The sequence below is a fragment of the Malaclemys terrapin genome, chromosome 9, assembly GCF_027887155.1.
Source record: "Malaclemys terrapin pileata isolate rMalTer1 chromosome 9, rMalTer1.hap1, whole genome shotgun sequence".
In the NCBI taxonomy this organism is placed as follows: Eukaryota; Metazoa; Chordata; order Testudines; family Emydidae; genus Malaclemys; species Malaclemys terrapin.
Genome location: NC_071513.1, coordinates 57458390 through 57474428, shown reverse-complemented (window position 1 = coordinate 57474428; position 16039 = coordinate 57458390). Strand labels below are relative to the sequence as shown.

Below are 16039 nucleotides of genomic sequence, written 5' to 3'. Positions count from 1 at the left end.
GTGTTAGAATATAGATATTCAGGCCTGCCTGTAAAGGCCTATACTTTAAGAACTTAGGTGTATTTTTATCACTTAGCAGCGTCAGAGCTGGGAAAGGGAACACAGGGTAAATTCTCTGTGGCATCAGAGCTGGGATCGGAACACTGGGGAATAGACTATCTGCATATAGCGATAAGCCCGACTGGTGTGAAGGGTTTCGGAATATTCTTGCTTGGAAATTAACCCCAATAAACATTGCATTGTCTGCACTTTGGACTTCTGGTCTTTTGCTGCTTGATATCTGCGTGACAAGAACCAGAGAAGTGGGAGGGTGAAGGGAAAGCTCTCTAACAAGCAGCATCTGATTGAAAGTACACCTCTACTTCGATATAATGCTGTCCTTGGGAGCCAAAAAAATCTTACCATGTTATAGGTGAAACTATGTTATATCGAACTTGCTTTGATCCACCGGAGTGCGCAGCCCCACCCCCTGGAGCACTGCTTTACCGCGTTATATCTGAATTGGTGTTATATCGGGTCGCGTTATATATATAGAGGTGTATTAATGAATACTATCCTTTAAGTTACAAGGTAGCAGCAAAATCATTGAAGTTAATGGAAGTTATGTGGCTAAACCACAACGCAGCTTTTGAAATATTTCTCCCCATTTTTATTTATGAAAGCAGGCAATTCAGAACAAGACAACTGACCATTGGCTAGAGATGAGAGGTTTATAAAAAGAACAAGATTAGAAAAGATTTTGCCAGCTACATGACCCTTTTAAACAAGACAATTAGGGAAATTATGAAACTCCCACTCTTCGATTCATGAACTCTGTCCTGTTAAGAGATTCAAATGTGGGAAAGAATAGGTGGGACTTGGGAACACATGCATGTTTGTGCAGACCTCATTCATCAAAAGTATCAACAATTACCTCGTTGGAGATCACAATCTACATGTATGAATAAAGTATGCAGAGTAGTTACAGTTACTAGGCAAACAGGATAGAATCCCTAGCTGTGGTGAAGAAGGTACAGTATACAGAAGGGTAAAAAGACCAAGTCTCAGGGAAAATGATCAAGGGGAAACAGGGAGGGGGTTTCAGTATTTCATGGCTTCAGGATAGAAAACACAAGGAATTACAGGCCACAGAGAAGTGAATCTGAATCACTCAGGCACAGACAATGAAGCTGTTTCAAACATGGAGACAGAAATGCTCCAGATTTTGAAGAGCTGTAATTGTGGGAGACATTAAAGGAGAAATTACAGCAGTCAAGAGAAGATAACAGGAGTAAGGGTTCTGGTATGAAGCGATAGTCTTATGAAAGTGATGGTATATAGGCTATATAGAAAGTTGGTTTACAGACGTAGGAGATGAGAGAGTGCAGTGTCAAACCAAGCCCCTAGTCATGGAGAGAGTAGATATGAACGGAAAAGCTGACTGAAGGAGTTATATGAAGGTGGAATTTTATCATCACACAGACCTGGATGTTTATCCCATACCAGTACTGCAGAGACGCCTGCTCTCTCACTCTTTTCTAATATTACAGCAATTTAGCACTTATTTAATGCTTTTCGGCTTCAAAGCACTTTAGAGCAGGGGTCTCAAACACACCGCCTGCGGGGTTATTTCCTGTGGCCCACGAGCTCCTTGCGGCCCCCGCACCCTCCCTCAGCGTTTACCTAGAGCAGCTCTGGCCCGACGCGCACCGGGGGAAGGGCAAGATCCCTGCCTGCCTGTCCTGACCCCACGCCATTCCAGCCGCGTAGGAAAAGGGGGGGGGGCATAGGGGTCTGTGTGTTGCTGTTGCTTCAAGCACCGCCCCCAGCAGCTCCCATTGGCTGCGGTTCCCCATTCCCAGCCAATGGGAGCTGCTGGGGGCGGTGCCTGAAGCAACAACAACACACAGACTCCCGTGCCCCCCTTCCTCAGGTTCTGGCTGCTTCCCGGGGCGGGACAGGCAGGGAGCCTGCCCTGCTCCTGGTGCGCGCCCCCCGAACCGCTCCTGCAGCCAAACTCCCTGCCCTGAGCCCCCTGCCTCACCCTGCACCCCTCCTGCGCCCCAAGCCCCTCTCAAGCCCCCCTCCTGCACCCCGACCCCCTGCCCTGAGCCCCCGCCACACCCTGCTCCCCTCCTGCACCCCGAGCCCCTCCCAAGCCCCCTGCTGCACCCTGCACCCTGACCCCCTGCCCTGAGCCCCCGCCACACCCCACACCCTGACCCTCTGCCAAGCCCCCTGCCGCACCCCTCTTGCAGCCCAACCCACTGGCCTAAGCCCCCTGCCACACCCCAACCCCCTGCCCTGAGCCCCCTGCCACACCTCTCCTGCACCTCATACCCCAACTCCCTGTCTTGAGCCCATGCCACAACCCACACCCCTCCTGCATCCCCTGGGGGCAGGGAGGGGGCAGAGTTGGGGTGGGGATTTCGGGGAAGGAGTTTGAATGGGGGCAGGGAAGGGGTGGGAAGAGGCGGGACAGGGGTGGGGCCTCATGGAAGGGGTGGAGTGGGGGCAGGGCCGAGGGCAGTGTGGGGGGGAGGTGTCAGTAATGCGGCCCTCGTGCCAATATACTAGTCCTCACGTGGCCCTCGTGGTCATTTGAGTTTGAGACCCCTGCTTTAGAGACATCTTCACAGCAATCCTGCTGTGGTAAAGTAAGAATCTTCCCCATCTACAAAGAGAAACTGAGGCAAAAGTCAACGCCACAGAAGGAGTCAGTATCAGATCCAGGATTAGAATTCTGGAGTTCCTGATGCCAAATCCTGAACTCAAACACTGTCTGTGATCCTTAACAGGTGACCAGCTTTGCTAATTTCTTTTTAAAATTTATTTGTGCTTTCACAGAATGACATCTGATTAAAAGAAAGTATTTCTCCAATCATCAGTATTACCAATCCATCATTTCTTTTTGAAGCCTAAGGAACAGAAAAGATTTAATTTTATAATATCCCCATCTAATAGTTAAATTTGCTTAATATGTAAAAAAGCTACATTAAATAGGCACTACTCAATTCCTTCCAATAACCCTAAGGGGGCAGTTAGAGCAACATCCTGAACCATTGCAAAATTATTAGAGTGATCTTTGTTTAATCCGAGATGTCAGAGGCCTTCCTGTCATAAAAATAAATATTAATTTTGTGGAAACAGGGTTAAAGGATTTAAATATAGGCCTCTCCATTGTAAGAAACAGAGCAACTGTCATGCTAAGTCTTAGCCTAATATCGCGAGACCTGTAGAATAAGGGCTCACGTCAGAAGCGAGTAAGAGACAGCAGAGTAGAGTCAGCGTGACCCAGCCTTGAGATAGCGACGTTTTGAGAACAGAAGTGAGAAAATACAGGAATGGGCAAGACATAAACTGCAGACATGTTTGTTTAATGCATGCCATTAAAATGTATAAATGCTTGTGTGATATTGCTTGTACTTTGAAGAAACTGAGGCAGAGATGCTCTCTGTCAGCTGTGTTCTTCCCTTGCAATTGCATGTCCTGAATAAAACTGTCTCTGATTTTGTTGCTTCCAATCTGAGAGTGGAGTTAATTAAAGATTAAAAATTGTGGAAGAAACTAAATCTAGGTATGGAAAGTTAAAAAATGGAAGCAGAAAACCAATGCTGCAAATTCTGTCTTAAGAAAGAACAGGTTCTTATGGGTAGCTTTTGAAATGTCAGGGAATGTATTTTTTATTATGCAAGATGCTTCTATATTTTCCCAAACTGCAGTATTTGTTCTCCATCATGATTACATTTACTATAACATCAGAAAAAGGCTGAATTTAGCTGAAAACTTATTAACTTTTATTTTAATATCCTTAAAGATCCAGGATATCTAAAGTAGAGGATCTAACTTTAATTCATTTAAAAAACAAAGGAGAATCAGCTCCTCCTCTTCACACATCAAAGAGACGCCCAATGTGTGTGTATATCTGATACTCTGTTAAAATGAAAAATTGAGGTTCTATACGATTTTAGCTGTTTACCCTTAATGAAAAATACTCATGTAAATTCATTTGTTCTCTACTTCCACAGCCAGAAGTCTTTTCTTCCTATCTCCACAAAGCTTTTCTTGGATTCTTCCAACCTATTTTCAAGGTGAGTAATTTCAGAATCGGGCCAAACTTGACATTTAAGGGATCAACCAACTCCTCAAGACCACAAATTACAGGAAGAATTGATTCCAAACCAATATTTTTGCCTTTTCTATAAAAATATTTTTTTAAAAATCTGCTAAACTGTCTCTTTCAATCTGTTATAACTGCCAGAGGGGAACACGTTCAGGATTATGCCTTGCTCATCATACTGACTCCTGATAAAACCACCACAGATATACCTGTCTAAAAGGCACCCCATCTTGTTTTTCTGCCTCTGTTTAGGTGAAGTGATAAAACAAGCATGAACATAGGTACCTCCTTAAACTATCTCAGAAGCATATAATTGTATTATATATATTGTACACCATATGCCCTGCATCACCTGTGGCAGTGATAGGACTGGCAGTCTCAAAGCAGCCTTCAAAAATGCAATGAATTCGTTATAAATAATTTTAAAATACAGACTACTCTAAAGGAGCTTCCTCCATCTTTCTTGCATATATTTAATGTATGAATGTCTAGGACTTATGAAAGACCCAAAAAGAACTTTGCAGATGGAACAAAAATTATGGCCTCTATCCCAAATAAGCCACTGAGAGGAAGAGCTTAGTTTTAAAGTACTAAAACTCACCTAACAAACTGGGATCTGCTCGAACCATTTTCTGTTTCTTCTTTTTCTTGCTACTCTGCACAGCTTCAAAGTTGGATTGCTGGTTGTTGCTCTGATTGGTCTGAAAGACGGAATGCAGTGCGCTATGGTTCATCCCCCACACTGAATCCTGGAACAAAAATTCTAGATTACAAGTTAGAATTAAATGTTGCCTGTTCACACTGGAAATACACAGATGACATCAAGTCACTTTCCATATGACATGGATAGTAGAATATCCATTAATCTATCCAATAAATTTACCTTTTTCCTAAAACTAATCCTGCACCATAAAATTATCTCCCTATAAAGTTATTTACACAAGATCTCAGATTCTGTACAATTCCACAGTAATACCCAAAATATGTTTCCTCCCCCCATTCTACATAATCTACCCCCTTCACCATGAAGAGCTATATTCAGAGATGCAGACTGTCACTGAGCCTTTGCTACCCTCTCCAGAAATACTATCAATGTACTTGGAGATCCTCCTCCAAAGCAAAGGTCAAGCAAATATGTACCTGCTGCTGCTGCTGACTGGCTTTTTGTTTGGCACGGCGCTCTAGAAACTGCTTGGCAAATTCCTTGGCCTCAGGGGTATCTCCAAGGTAGGCTCTGATGTAATCGTGGACCTCGTATGGAGACTCCACTTCCTTCAGGAAAGAAACAAACGTGGGAACTGCAATACGAGGGGAAGAAGATGGACCATGAGAGAGACGTGTGTTGATGCAAGGAGTGTGTGCGTGCAAAAAGCAAACAAACTTTGTATTCTTTATTCAATTTTCTTTGTCAAACTAGCAACCATTGTAAACAGCCTCTCCTGTTAAATTCCCCATAATATAGCCCCAGCAAAAAATGGTTACTAACCTTTCCGTAACAGTTATTCTTTGAGATATGTCGCTCACATCAATTCCACATTTGACAACGGTGCATATCGCACACACCCTCATAAGATTTTTCCCTTGGCGGTATACGTTGGGCTGGCTCTAGTGCCTCTGGTGCTGTGCGCTTATGTTATAAGGAGTATAAGTATAAGGGGCAGCTCCACATCCTCTCAGTTCCTTCTTGCCAGCTAACTCTGACAGAGGATGGGTCCATCTCCTTGTAGTACACTTGAATACAGGATATTATCCAGGATGAGAGTCTCTGAGCTGAAACCGGCAGGCCATTCATCCTCTCTGCTATAGCCATGAAGAGTTGCATAGATCTACAGAACAGCTTAGTCCTCTCAATGTAGAAGGCATGCCTGACATCCAACGAATGAATCCACCGCTCTTCCGAATTCCTGTGCAGTTTTGGGAAGAAACTGGCAGGAAAATAGCTTGGTTGCTATGAAACTGCGAAACCATCCTTGGAAGGAAGGCTGGTTGGGGCCACAGCTGAACCTTGCCCTTGAAGAACACTGTGTACAATGGTTCTGACGTAAGGGCCTGGACTTCAAAGACCCCCACCTTTGGCAGATGAACCTGGTGACCTCTGGGTGAAGGCACCACTTGTGGTGAGAGAAGAAAGATCTGCTGAGGTGATCTGCCAGGGCGTTCCGGGCTCCCGGAAGATGGAAAGCCTTGAGGTGGAGCTCTTCAAGCAGAAGTCCCATAAACGGATAGCTTCCTGACACAGGGCAGAGAAGCACACTCCTCCCTGCTTGTTGATGTAGACAATGGCTGCTGTGTTGTCCGTAAATACTTTTACTACTTTACCCATGATCTGTGGAAGAAACATTTGGCAAGCTAAGCAGACCATTTTGAGCTCCCTGATGTTTATGTGTAGGGAGACCTCTTCCTGGGACCACAGGCCCTGTGTTCCGAGGCAATTGAGGTGGGCTCCCCATCCTAGATCAGAAACGACTGAATCAAGGGACACTGATGGCTGGGGGATGACAAAGGGAACACCTGCAGTTGCCGACTGGGGGTCCTTCCACCAATAAAGGGAAGATAAAGATCGGGCTGGAACAGTAAGCATCAAATCCAAGTGTTGTCTGTTTGGTGAGTGCACTGAAGCAAACCATGTCTGCAGGGGTTTGAGGTGCAGCCTTGCATGCCGTACCAAGTAAGTGCATGCAGCCATGTGTCCCAGAAGTTTGAGACAAACCCAGGCTGTTGTGATAGGGTATGCCAGACCTGACACTGTCTGGAAATGGACCTCTGGAAGGAAGGCGTTGGCGTGGGTCGAGTCTAGTACTGCCCGGATAAAATCTAGTCTCTGTACTGGGAAGAGTCGACTTTTGTTTATTTATCAACAGACCCAACGCTTGGAAGGTGGCTTGGACAAGGCAGAAGCTGGTCTTTACTTAAGCACATGAATGGCCCTTCACCAGTCAGTTGTCTAGGTATGGGTAGAATTAGACTCCTTGCCTTCTGAGGAAGTCTGCGACCACTGCCATGCATTTCGTAAAAACCCAGTGGGACTGCAGAAAGAACAAAGGTGAGGGTGGTGAATTGGTAATGGGTCTGGTTTACTATAATGCTGAGGAATCTTCTGTGGCCTTGGAAGATGAAAATGTGAAAACAGGCGTCCTTCAAGTCAAGGGCGGCGTAACAGTCTCCTGGATCCAGGGAGGGAATGATGGAGGCCAGAGAGACCATGTGGAATCTCAATTTCTTGAGATAAATTGAGGTGGCGCAGGTCCAGGATGGGTCTAAGACCACCCTGGCCCTTTGGGATTAGGAAACATTGGGAATAAAACCCCTTCTCCTCTCAAGTTCTAAGGCACCTCCTCCGCATCCCCCACCCGTAGGAGGGTTTGCACCTCTTGGGCTAGAAGTTGCTCGTAAGAAGAGTCCCTGGAAAAGAACAGGGATGAGAGGGAAGGGTGGAGAAAAACAGAAGGGTATCACTGTCCACCACTGTATTTATTTATTTTTTTTAAATGGAGATATACCTATCTCATAGAACTGGAAGGGACCCTGAAAAGTCATTGAGTCCAGCCCCCTGCCTTCACTAGCAGGACCAATTTTGCCCCAGATCCCTAAGTGGCCCCCTCAAGGATTGAACTCACAATGCTGGGTTTAGCAGGCCAATGCTCAAACCACTGAGCTATCCCTCCCCCCAGCAGTCTGATACGATGAAAGACTACACTAGGCCGAAGTGGGGAAGTCAGTTTGAAAACAAAAAGGGGACAGGATCCGATGAGGGAAACTGGTATAGCGCCCTCGAAACACCTTCAAAAGTTCTATTTGGGGCCTCTGGAGTCTCTCAGAGATCCCGGTAGTGAGGTTGCGGTGGACGGAAGCGGTTGACGACAATTGGAACCCTTGCTCCTTGTCCTGAACAGGTTCCGTCGTGGCAGTGGCACCGAGAAGCGAGCCGGCTGATAAGGCCTGAACTGCTTCCTTGAAAGAGCTGGAGCAGAGAGGCCCAGGGACCTGAGGGCAGCCTTTGACTCCTTCAGCCCATAGAGCTTTATGTCCGTTTTATCCAAAAACGGTGACATACCTTTAAATAGGAGGGCTTGGATTGACTGCTGGACCTCCTGTGGTAGCCCCAAGGATTGAAACCAAGAGCATCACCTCATGGCCACTGCAGAAGCCATTGTTCTGGCTGCACCCAGGGTCTTTGAGTGAGGCTCTAGCTATGTTCTTTCCCTCCTGTAAGAGAGTGGAGCACTCTTGCCTGGAGTCCTGAGGCAATGAGTCTTTAAATTTCGTCAAAAAATCCCACATGTTGTAATCGTATCTCCCCAGCAGGCCTTGCTGGTTCGAGATATGCAGCTGCAATCTGCCTGTTGAATACATTTTTCTGCCAAACAGATCGAGTCTCTAAGTTTTTCTATTCGGAGGTAATGCTTGCCTGGCCTTGTCTGTCCTTCTAATTGGCCAGCATTGGAGCCAGGAGGAGGATGAGAGTATAAGTACTTTGGCTGTCACATAGTATTTCTTCTCTTCCCGCCTCAAAGTGGGAGGGAGAGAAGATAGGGTCTGCCACAGGGTTCTGACTGGACCCAAAACAGCGACACTGATGGATAGGGCCATCTTCAATGGTGCTGCTGCAGCCAAAATGTCAATGTGGCTATAGAAAGGCTCCTTGAGCACCTCAACCTCTAGCCCCAGGTTAGCAGCTATTCTCTTTAGAAGCTCCTGGTGGGCTCCAAAGTCATCTTGCGGCAGCAAGCCACTTGGCTCCAAGGTGGACTCATCTGGGGAGGAGGAGGAAGAGGCCTGTACCAGAGGGGGAGTTCCACCTCGTCTTCTGCCCCTATTACCTCCATCGGGCCCACATCTTGCGTGTCGGTACTGGGCTCGGTACTGGAGTCAGGGTATGGCGGCGAATGGATCGGTGCGGGAGCCCGCCTCTCAGATGCAACCAAGCAGGACCAGTGGACAATGGTCCCGGTACTGAGGGAAACCTGCAGGGGTTCCAGAATGGCCACTGTATCGGCTACTATCCTCCTGACCAGGTGCCAGTGGGTGACCCATACCCGGGTCTGGTGGAATGTAGAATGGGTACCGGCTACAGCTCTTGGGACGGACATCGCAGACTCCGAAAAAAGAGTCCTCCTGAGGTGACCATGGGGGACCTTGCTTCTGCGGTTTGGTGCTGAGGGTTTGGGAACCATTGCCGGACCAGGGATGACCTTGCAGAAGAAAGAAGGGCCGGCTTGCCTCTGTAAGGTACCTAGGGTCCAGGTGCTGGGAAAAGAGCTCGGAGCACCATGTTCTCTCCTGTTCATTCAAGCCGGTGGTTGTCCCATCTCTCCTGGTATCACCAGCCCTGAAGTCTCTGGCGGCTGCAAAGGCCTCCAAGGTAGAAGGTACTGTGATCACACTCGAGCCACAATGACTTCCTGGCATCAGCTGAAGCGGAAGTTCTTGGTGCCGAATCCAAGTGGGTTGGCGCTAATGCCGGTCTAAGAGCAACTTCCATTAGGATAGCCCTCAGTCTCGCTTCTCTTTCTTCGTACGAAGCTTAAAGTCCTGACAGAGCTCTCATACCTGAGCCTCTCCCAGACACTTCAGATAACTGGAGTGTGGGTCTCTCACCAGCATAGGCTTGCCACAGGAGGCACAAGGTTTGAAGCCCAGGGATCGGGGCATGCCTGAGCCCAGGGTTAAAGGGAGCCCCACTAAATTAAAGGAGGACTAACTTTCTACACGAGTACTGTTTACACTAATACTATACTAAGACTAATAAACTAAGCTAAAGAGAAGAAAACATTGAAAACACCGTGCTGAAAGAAGAGGAGATGTTCCGGCAACCATCACAGGCGGTAAGAAGGAACTGAGAGGGTGTGCGGCTGGCAGTACCCCTTATATTGGCACATAAGCATGCAGCACCAGAGAGCACGAGTGCTGGCCCAACAGATACCACTGAGGGAAAAATCTCCATCAACAGTGCATGCGGCACACGCACACCTAATGTGGAATGGACATGAGCAAGCACTCGAAGAACATATTGTTGCAGATATTCTACTATTTTACCAAGAGGAAGGGAGACTGGCCCCTCTCACCCCACTGTGATGTGCAAGAAAATTAGGTGTACAACCATAAGGGCAAATGAACCATTGCCTCATGACTTGCAGTTCCTAACTTGACTCATTTTTGCAGCAGTTAATATCAGAAGCTCACTGAACCCCAGGCTCAAATGGACCATAAACCTTCTCTTTCTTATGCCGCAATCAATACATTTTACTGACTGAAGCATCAGAGCAGAGCATACATAGTTCATTCAAGCTGTATCCCAAAAATGCTTTAGAGAGACAGTTACAATGTTAATTATATTGCATGTATTTAGAACTAGGCTAAATTCTCATTCATCTGTGACCTGTCACCTCCATCCAAAAGGAACCATCTGTATTGGTGAGAGTGGGAGAGTCTGGAATTAGTCCCAATTCCATTCTACCTACAATATTTCACCCAAATAGGGAAGACAATGCAGTGCAGTTTATAGCAATGCCATTTCCCAGCTAATTATACCCTCTTGCTGAATGAGCCAAATAGCACCTTGGTAAAAATGCAGTCATTATTCCAGGTGTGCAAATGTACAAATGTGATGTTGTTCTTCATATACTGTTACAAAGTATAACATTCATTCTTTCCCACTTCTTACCATCCAAGGTGTTTGCTGTGTTGAGTGCATGTAGCATCTGTTCACACCACTGAGTGAATCCATCCTGGGCTTTATTAACCCCTTGGAACAACTTCAGCAGCTTCTCCTCTTCTTCTACCTTCTTGTTCTGTCTGCTCGTAATTCCTATAGATTTACTTGACACAAAGAAATTGTAAATATCACATATTATGCCTGAAACAGCCATCTATTTACTTAAACAGTATTATCTCAGATTACATTACACAGCCTACAAAAGCCCATGGATTTACAGAGGGCCAGTAACGTTTAAGAGTCAACTTATTTTCCTAGTGGATGTGAAAAATCAAAGAAATTGGGACTCTGTGGACAATCTATAAGCTGTTTGTTGCTAAACACTATTTTAAGACAGCAGTATAAAATTTTCAAGAACCAGAGATGATGAAGCTATAGTTGGTTAAAAGATCAGTGCAAGACTGGCAGTCCTTTGCCAAAAACAAACTCCCCCCGATTCCTACCTGAGGCTGGCATTGCTCTTGTTTTTATTGGTTGAGTTACGAGGCCCCATTTCCTTCACTGCATCATCCCAGAACCCCATATTTGAGTTTTTGGTGTCAGCATTGCTCCAGATACTGCTGACTAGATCAGATGCCCACTGGGTGGTGGGATTACTGTTTAGAGAGCCCCACACTGAATTCCCAATGCTGCTGTGCAGGTTAGAATGCTGTTGAAACAAAACAGAAATGAGACCCTGGTTATTAGCATCAGATCGGGAGGAACAGCAGCAATGTCTCAGAAAACCAAAATGGAGTGTGATGAGAGGGGATCAGTGCAAGTAACAATTCTCCATGTACTGGTTAGGTAAATAAGATATGCACCGTAGTATTGCGGACTCTGTTCGGCTGCTGTTGCTGCTGCTGCTGCTTCTGCATCTGCCTCGCCTCTTCCTGCTGTATTTCCAAGAGAGATTTGGTAGCACCTGTTGGCTTGGTGACATTACCCCAACCTGACATTTTTTGTTGCTGCTGTTGCTGTTGCTGCTGCTGCTGGAGGGCTTTCATCAGTTCACGCTGCTGACGTCTTTGCTGTTGCATACAAAAAGAAACAACATGCCTGTTCTGACTCTTTGAAGATAATTACTACTGAGGATCCTGGTTTGCAGATTCTTACTGATTTCAGTTTGTTTTTTGTCAACATGGGCAGCACTGTTTTTATGCCTTTACATTTCTTTATTGGTGTCTATAAGGAAAGTATGTTTAATTATGACTACTGAATGGAAAGTGTCATTAGCCCATGACAGTGACTAAATTTGCCTCAACATTATGACCCAGGCAGTCAGTCCCTCCATTTCTTGCTGCTCTAAACTCTGGAAACAATATTCACGCTTGCCAGCCCCCTTCCTATGCTGCTGTTGTACATGACCAGGAAGCAGAGTGTGAAAATTAAACTGACATCACCATTTTAAATTTTTCTTGCTTTTTAAAAAAATAATTAAAATTTTAGGATGGTAACATTTTATCTGTTGCTTTAAGTTAAAACAGAACTTTACTTCCCATATTTCTGAGCCATTAAGCCCAATCTACTCCTAACCCCGATTAAATATCAAATTTAGGGTGACCAGATGTTCCGATTTTACAGGGACAGTCCCAATTTTGGGGTCTTTTTCTTATATAGGCTCCTATTAGCCCCCACCCGATTTTTCACACTTGCTGTCTGGTCACCCTAATCAAAATCCCCCTTTTGAACAAAAGGTAAAGACCACAAAAATCTTCCTGTTACGAAAATAGAAGGGTAAATGTGGTTGAATAGAACAATTGAAGGCAAATAATTTTCTTTTCCAGAGTTAAGAAATAACAGAGCTTTGCTTTTGGAGGGTAAAATGATCCAAAGATATATCTTAGAATGTCAAATATGAAAAATACAGTCAAATATTATAAAAACAGTAAAAATAATGAATCTGTAAAGTAATACTACTGCAGTGATGATACAGAAAATATGGCACTTATTAGCAAAAGTAATGTTATATACACCCACACACAAGCCAGAATCCTTCTCAGAATGTAGGCCTCAGCCTTTAAAGCATGTCAGATAGATATGGGGTTCTCAACCTTTTTCTTTCTGAGCCCCTCGTAACATGCTGTAAAAACTCCACGGCCCACCTGTGCCACAATTGTTTTTCTGCATATAAAAGCCAGGGCCAGCTTCAGGGGGTAGCAAGCAGGGCAGTTGGCCAGGACCCCACACCACAGGGAGCCCCGTGAAACTAAGCTGCTCAGGCTTTGGCCCCGGGTGTGGTGCTCAGGGCAGAGGGGGCTTTGGGTTTCTGTCCTGGGCCCCAGTGAGTCTAATGCCAACCCTACTTGGCAGACCCCCTGAAACCTGCTCGAGGCCACCCCAGGGGCTTCAGACCCCTGGTTCAGAACAGCAGAGATAGATTGTTTCTGTGTTTCACACAGGATGAGTAACTACAATGGCTAACTTGCTAAGCTGTGAAACAGACAAAACAAGTAAAGAGGAAGCTTTGTTATATGCTTTATGCCTATAAATTGTAATAGAGATCAGTTTATTTGATACAGTATCATAATGTATAATTTTATTACTAGATAAAATCTAAAAGGTAAATATTTAAGAAACTGTGGACTTGTCTATATGAAGTTAGTGCATGGCAAGTTGTAAATCTAGTGTTCTAGCCAGCCATGCACTGTCTGCATGGACTGTGCTATCATGCACTAAAAGTTCCATAATTGGGGGGAGGGATAGCTCAGTGGTTTGAGCATTGGCCTGCTAAACCCAGGGTTGTGAGTTCAATCCTTGAGGGGGCCATTTGGGGATCTGGGACAAAATCAGTACTTGGTCCTGCGAGTGAAGGCAGGGGGCTGGACTCTATGACCTTTCAAGGTCCCTTCCAGTTCTAGGAGATGGGATATCTTTATTAATTTCTAGAATTTAATTTCTAATGCACTTTGACCTACTACTCTTAGAAACAGCAGTAAGTCAAGTGCACTATGGAACTCTTAGTGTGCAGTAGCACCGTCCACACAGCCAGTCAGCATGTAGCAGGCTAAAGTGCTGTACATTTACAGCCCAGGTTGCTGTACACCAACTGTCCATACAGACAAGCCCGATATCAGAAAATTAAAGCTATCTAAAGCCATTCAGTTTGAGAATTTTGTTGCCTAAGCAACCTGACCACAAAATATTGCAAATAGTTCAGACCACAGTGTCTATTTTAAATAGAAATATCAGCAAGATATAAAGGACAGTTACCTGTTCCATAACTGGCGTTCTTTGAGATGTGTTGCTCATGTCTATTCCACAGTAGATGTGCGTGCTCGCCACATACACCGGTGCTGGAAGTTTTCCCCTCAGCAGTACCCGTAAGGGGAGCGCTGCTGGGACCCCTGGAGTGGCGCCTCTATAGCACACTATAAGGGGAGCCACGCGCTCCCCCCTCCCTCAGTTCCTTCTTGCCGGACCAATTCCGATAGAGGGGAAGGAGGGCGGGATGTGGAATAGACATGAGCAGCACATCTCGAAGAACGCCAGTTACGGAACAGGTAACTGTCCTTTCTTCTTCGAGTGCTTGCTCATGTGTATTCTACAGTAGGTGATTACAAGCTATGTGTGATGGAGGTGGGTAGGAGTTCAGATTCCCTGGCTGAAGCACAGCCCTACCGAAAACAGCGACATACCTGGCGTGGGAGACGATCGCACAGTGCGACGTGAACGTGTGTACTGAGGACCAGGTAGCAGCTCTACAGATGTCCTGAATAGGGACATGGGCCACAAAGGCAGCCGATGAGGCCTGAGCCCTTGTTGAGTGAGCCCTTACGATAGGTGGTGCGGAAACCCCTGCTAGGTCGTAGCATGTGTGGATGCACGATGTAATCCACCGGGAAAGCCTCTGGGTGGAGATCGGTTGGTCTCTCATGCGCTCGGCCAAAGCAACAAAGAGTTGCGAAGACCTGCGGAATGGCTTAGTCCGATCCAGACAAAAAGCCAGAGCTCTGCGCACATTGAGCGTATGGAGGTGGCATTCTTCGCTGGAGGCATGAGGTTTAGGGCAGAGGACAGGCAGGAATATGTCCTGGCCCATGTGAAAAGTAGAGACCATCTTAGGGAGGAATGCAGGGTGTGGGCGGAGCTGAACCTTGTCCTTGTGAAAGACTGTGTAAGGGTGGGGGGGGTCGCAGGTCAGGGTCCTGAGCTCCGAGACCTGCCGAGCTGACGTAATGGCCATGAGGAAGACTACCTTTCAGGAAAGGTGAGACCATGAGCATGTGGCCAGGGGTTTGAACGGGGGCCCCGTGAGGCGGGATAGCACCAAATTTAGATCCCACTAAGGGACAGAGATTCTAGTATAAGGAAAGGACCGGTCCAGCCCTTTGAGGAAATGCCCGGTCATGGCATGGGAGAAAACCAAGCAGCTCTGGACCGGCGGATGGAATGCTGAAATAGCTGCTAGGTGCACTCTGACAGAGGAAGGGGCCAGGCCTTGAGTTCTAAGCTGGTAGAAGGTACTTAAGGATAAGTTGGAGCGGGGCAGATGTTGGGGAAATACGCCACTCGCCCACGCACCTGGAGAACCTGGTCCACTTTGCCAGGTAGGCTCGGTGTGTGGACGGCTTTCTACTTTCAAGGAGGACATGCCTGACCCCTTCCGAACACCTTCTCTCCTCCGCATCTAGCCATTGATCAGCCACGCGATCAGATGGAGGGTGGCCAGATTGGGGTGGAGGAGGCAGCCCTGGTCCTGGGAGAGTAGATCCGGGCAGAGCGCCAACGGCCGGGGAGGGGCCATGAGTAAGCCTAGGAGGGTCCTGTACCAATAATGCCGGGACCAAGCTGGGGCGATCAGGACGACGCACGCCTTGTCCGTTTTCACTTTCTCCAGGACCTTGGCAATGAGGGGAAACAGGGGAAAGGCGTAAAGGAGTCGACCCGACCATGATAGGAGGAAGGCATCTGAGATCACGTTCCTCCCCACCCCCCCTCTGGAACAGAACCTGTGGCAACGGTGGTTCTGTCGGGTCACAAGTCTACTTGGGGAGTGCCCCACGCTTGGAAGAGCTGCTGAGTGACCTCTGAGTGGAGCGACCACTTGCATTGGGAGGAGAAAACCCTACTCAAGCGATCGGCCTGAGTGTTGACGACGCCTGGCAGGTGGAAAGCCTTCAGGGAGATGTTGTGGGCTATACAGAACTCCCAGAGGCTGAGGGCTTCCAGGCAGAGGGCCGAGGACCTCGTCCAGCCTTGCCTGTTGATGTAAAACATCGTGGCGGTGTTGTCCGTGAGTACTC

The 16039-nt window shown here is 46.8% G+C and overlaps 1 protein-coding gene across 7 annotated transcripts in view; it reads right to left on the bottom strand.

Annotated features, from left to right (window-relative positions):
* GIGYF2 (GRB10 interacting GYF protein 2) overlaps nt 1-16039 on the bottom strand; it is a 150390-nt gene that overhangs the window by 3385 nt on the left and 130966 nt on the right. For 6 of the 7 annotated variants that reach the window (XM_054039169.1, XM_054039173.1, XM_054039172.1 and 3 more), the window contains 5 exons: nt 11618-11824; nt 11258-11463; nt 10764-10918; nt 5240-5397; nt 4701-4848 (listed from right to left, as the gene is read on the bottom strand). In XM_054039169.1, the coding sequence (XP_053895144.1) occupies nt 4701-4848; nt 5240-5397; nt 10764-10918; nt 11258-11463; nt 11618-11824 (874 nt within the window). Of the gene's footprint in view, nt 1-4700; nt 4849-5239; nt 5398-10763; nt 10919-11257; nt 11464-11617; nt 11825-16039 lie in introns of those variants that run through there. The other variant, XR_008446141.1, reaches the window with a different exon arrangement.